Raw genomic sequence first — 3979 nt, 5'->3', positions numbered from 1 at the left:
CCCCCCCCCCCCCCCCCCATGATTCTGTGCTGTCTTTCTTTAGCAGAAACAAAGTCCGGAGGAGGAGGCCGAGGAGGCAGAGCCTGAGGTCCAGGGCCAGGGCGAGGATGAGGAAGAGGAAGAGGAGGAGCAAGAAGAGGGCCCTGAAGAGACGCCACACTAAAAGGTCAGGCCTGCCTGCAGCCCCTTCCCCACAGGCGCCTCCATCTCCTGCCTCTTGGCACCGCCCTGGTTTTATAAGTGGGTGCTGATCTCCTTCCTTAAAGTGTCACTTGGGGGAAGGAAGGGAGAGCAAAGGGGCCTGAGTCCAGTCCTCACACCCCACAAATCGCTGGCCCATGCTGACTCACTGAGCCCGGTCCCCAGTGACCCCTTGGAGGGAGGAGAGGGGCACACTCACCCCTAAGATGGGAGCCCCTGACCCCGCCACCACGGCCAACCCCACTTCGGGCCTCACACAGCCTGGCCCTGCGTGTCCCCTTCAGCTTCTCCAGGGCTTTCCGGGCCATCTCGTTCCTTCACAAGCTCCTCACGGCCCAGGCGGGGCCTTAGACGGACCTGTGGCTGGGGGCCTCCTCTCTGACCCGCCCCACTCACAGCCGCATACAACCCGGGGCCGAAGGAGTTCCACTCTGCAAGGCCTCCGAGCGCGAGCCCGGGCGTGCTACCTCCAGGAGGGTCGGAGCAGAGCAGATCAGCTTGGTTATTCTTGGGCTCTGCAAGCTTCCTCTGGTCGTAATGAAATTAAATTATAATTAAATGAATGATAACAGTGCTCACACTTACTAGTAGTGCTTATTACTCAGCCTGCACCGAGAGCTTCCCACGTTATCGCATGTCGTTCTTGTTACAAGTCCCTGGAAGGTTTGTACTCGATTATCCGCACTCTGCAGGGGAAAAGTAGGGTCCAGGAGAGGTGGGGGCTTGGCCAGGTGACAGAGTGAGTGAGCGGCAGACGGACAGGAGGCCAGGCAGCTCCGTCCCAACCAGCTGTGGGCCAGGCACTGGGCCGCCCTGAAACCGTGGCACAGCCGAGCAGCATTCGGCAACCATCTTCAGAAATGTCACAGGCAAGAGGACGCTTCAGAGCCAGCCTTGTCTCAGGAGAAGCCCCCGACCACCATTCACTCTGTGGGTGTCAGGTGGTCCCTTTTAAAAATGCCTGTGCGAAGAATCTCATTGGGGAGAGACCCGCTGCTCTGTGCCCAAAAGAAAAAAACACTGAATGTCCACCATGGCAGGTCATACTTACTGGGCCCTTGAGCTTCAAAATAGAGCACCATCAGCATCGTCCATCCCTGAGCCACGGATGTGCCCGGGAGACACAGAGGGAGGGAGCACATTGCCCGAGTCCCACGGGAGCGAGGGGCAGACCTGGACTTCAGCCCACAGTCCGGCCCCAGGTGTGTGTGCAGGTGTGTGTGTGCAGGTGTGTGTGCAGTTGCATGTGCAGGTGCGTGTGCAGGTGCAGGCACATGTGTGCACATATGTGATTATGGGGATGCACAATGGAGGGGCATTCCAGGCAGAGGAGAGAAGGCAGCAGCTGCTGCTGCTCTATGGACTGACAGGGAGGCGTCAATGTGGCTGAAGCACAGTCACCGGGGGCTGGAACCAACCTGGAGAACAGGCAGGGGCCTTGAAGGTCCCATTAAGCGTTTCCGCCTTTCTCCTAAGATCATGGAGGAGCAGGGGAGAGGTGTGGTCAGATTTGCATATATTTTTTACAAAATCCCTGGGCTGGTCATGGATGAGGGCCTGGAGGGAGGTAGCCCTGAGGCTGGTCGGGAGGAGATGCTGAGAGAAGATGGTGGCTTGGGGTGGAGTGACGGCTAGTCAAGTACCGCTCTGCACCTCTGTTCCTACATTTGACAAGTTAAAGGAGTGTATCAGGTAGAGGCACCGGCTGAGCCAAGGCCTGAAAGCAGGGCCCGGCACCAGCGTGTGTCTGGGACACTCGTCAAGATGGGTGGAGCCTAAGGCCATAGAGAGTGGGCAGGAGGTTGTGGGGACCAAGGCAAGGCGCCTGCTTGTACTTTGGTGTTACAGCCGCACCTTTTGAAAGTGGGAGGCAGCAGGAGGCGGCCATGACATTGCCCAGGTGACAATGATGGAGCCTGGGGAAGTGGCCAGGAGATGAGGAGGAGGAGAAACACCTGCAGAGGGAGAACCTCCAGGATTCGCAGGTGGAGGATGAGAGGAAAGAGGAAGTCAAAAATGACGCAGAGATGTGGGGCCAGAGAGGACGGGGCAAACTCACCAGCCTCTGTGTGCGGGCTCGGGGCAGCCTGGGCCAGAAAGCAGGACAAAATCTTGGGCCAACCCCCCTCCTCCCTGCACACACACCTCCCCCTCCCCGCACCCCCGAAGGAGCGGTTTCCACCAAGCTTCCCCGCTTTATCTACTTACCAAACCCGAGGCCACAGGTGGCTCTCTGCATGGCTTATTAATAACTCTTACACACAAGCTCCTGGGGCGGCCGGGGAAGCCAGTCCCCCAGGGCACACGCTGGCAGCGTGCTCCGCCTCTGGATGCCCGCCAGGCCGTCTGAGCAGCCCGGGGGGAGGAGCGCTCCCTTCCCCACTTCTTGAAGGAAGCCCATGGCTCCCCTCGGCCAGGGAGGCTGCCGGGCTCAGCTCAGTTAGGGGGCAGGAGAAGACAAGGACGATGGGCCTTCAGACACCATCACCCAGGAAATCAGGGCCCCGAGGGGCGGGCACACTGGCTCCAGGTGGTTTGGCGAGTTGGATGCAGAGCTGGGACCAGGATCCTGGTTTCCCGGCCTCCTGAGGCGGGAGTCTTCCCACTGTGCTCCTGGTTGTGAAATCGCTGTTATGCCCACCACATGCGGAGGCCACAGCGTGGGACCCACACTGTCTTGCACAGCATTGTGCCTCTTCCCGCGGACGGGGAGCCAGAGGACACACAGACCCCACCGTCTTGACCTAGATTCTGGGTTTCCCGATGGGGCCCCGTTTGCCAGTGGGGTGCATGGAGGCGGGCTCTTGTGTGACCTAGTAATACAGGTGCCCCCCTCCACCAGGCGGGTGGGCAGCCTGGGCACAGGGACAGCTGTTTAACCCTCTGTCATCGGAGACAGGGATTAGACACCAGCCACAGCCGCGATGCACGCCGCGCCCATGGGAACACGGGGCAGCCAGCCGCCGCCCTGGAGACGCCAAGAGACAGACAGACAGACGGACAGGCAGGCAGGCAGGCCACAGCCGCGCTCCAGAGAACCGGCTGCCCCTGCTTCCCATCCATCTCTCCATAGGCAAAGGGCCGAGCGCCATGACGCTGACACCTGACCTTTCAGCCTCCGTCTCCTCACCCAAAACCAGGGCCTGCGCCGGTCCTCTCACCAGGTCCTCCAGGCCCTGACCGCACAGAGCAAACCCGGAAACGAACCAAAACTCCTCGAGCGTCAGGACCAAGCTCTGCCCAAACTCAGAGCCAAGTGGTCAGAGAAGGATGGTCAATTTCTACCCCAAGGGCTCCTCACTGGCTGCTGTGCCTACCGGACATTGACGAGCCTTTGCAGTAGAGAGAAGGTGAGGACTCAAATGGCTTATCACCCCACTATCCAGATACCCCTCGTCAGATATGGACGTCGGGGAGGGCGGCCTGAGCCCCTCCATCCCCGCAAGCATGAAGGACGGCGGGGACTCCAAGGACCAGCAGCTCACGGTGAGACGCCCGTCGAGGGCCCCATCTGTGGCCCAGACTCAGATTCCACCCCCGACAGACAGAGCGGTCCTTTCCCCTCGCCCCCCGCACCCCCCAAAAGGACCCTCGGGACCAGGGAATGCGACTGTCCGAGAACTTTCCCCAAGCCCCGGAGTCAGGGCGGAGGGCAGCCTGCTGAGCTGAAGCCAGCCCAGCCCCGCCCCTCCCTCTACACCAGTGGCTCTCAGCCTGGGCTGCACATTAGAACCACCTGGGAATCTTTTTTAAATCCTGATTTCTGGGCCTCATCCTC

The 3979-nt window shown here is 60.4% G+C and overlaps 2 protein-coding genes across 4 annotated transcripts in view; both read left to right on the top strand.

The window, feature by feature from the left end:
- Positions 1-772, top strand: part of DNAI2 (dynein, axonemal, intermediate chain 2) — a 26709-nt gene extending 25937 nt beyond the window's left edge. For both annotated transcript variants that reach the window (XM_005861789.2, XM_005861788.1), the window contains exons 13-14: positions 44-166; positions 486-772. In XM_005861789.2, the coding sequence (XP_005861851.1) occupies positions 44-163 (120 nt within the window). In that variant the 3' untranslated portion in view covers positions 164-166; positions 486-772. The remainder of the gene's footprint in view (positions 1-43; positions 167-485) is intronic.
- Positions 773-3625: 2853 nt separating this feature from the next.
- Positions 3626-3979, top strand: part of KIF19 (kinesin family member 19) — a 20332-nt gene continuing 19978 nt past the window's right edge. For both annotated transcript variants that reach the window (XM_014536083.1, XM_005861787.2), the window contains exon 1: positions 3626-3687. In XM_014536083.1, the coding sequence (XP_014391569.1) occupies positions 3649-3687 (39 nt within the window). In that variant the 5' untranslated portion in view covers positions 3626-3648. The remainder of the gene's footprint in view (positions 3688-3979) is intronic.

The sequence above is a fragment of the Myotis brandtii genome, unplaced genomic scaffold, assembly GCF_000412655.1.
Source record: "Myotis brandtii unplaced genomic scaffold, ASM41265v1 scaffold157, whole genome shotgun sequence".
NCBI lineage: Eukaryota > Metazoa > Chordata > Mammalia > Chiroptera > Vespertilionidae > Myotis > Myotis brandtii.
The sequence above is the reverse complement of the archived record's forward strand: the minus strand, read 5'-3'. Positions and strand labels throughout refer to the sequence as shown.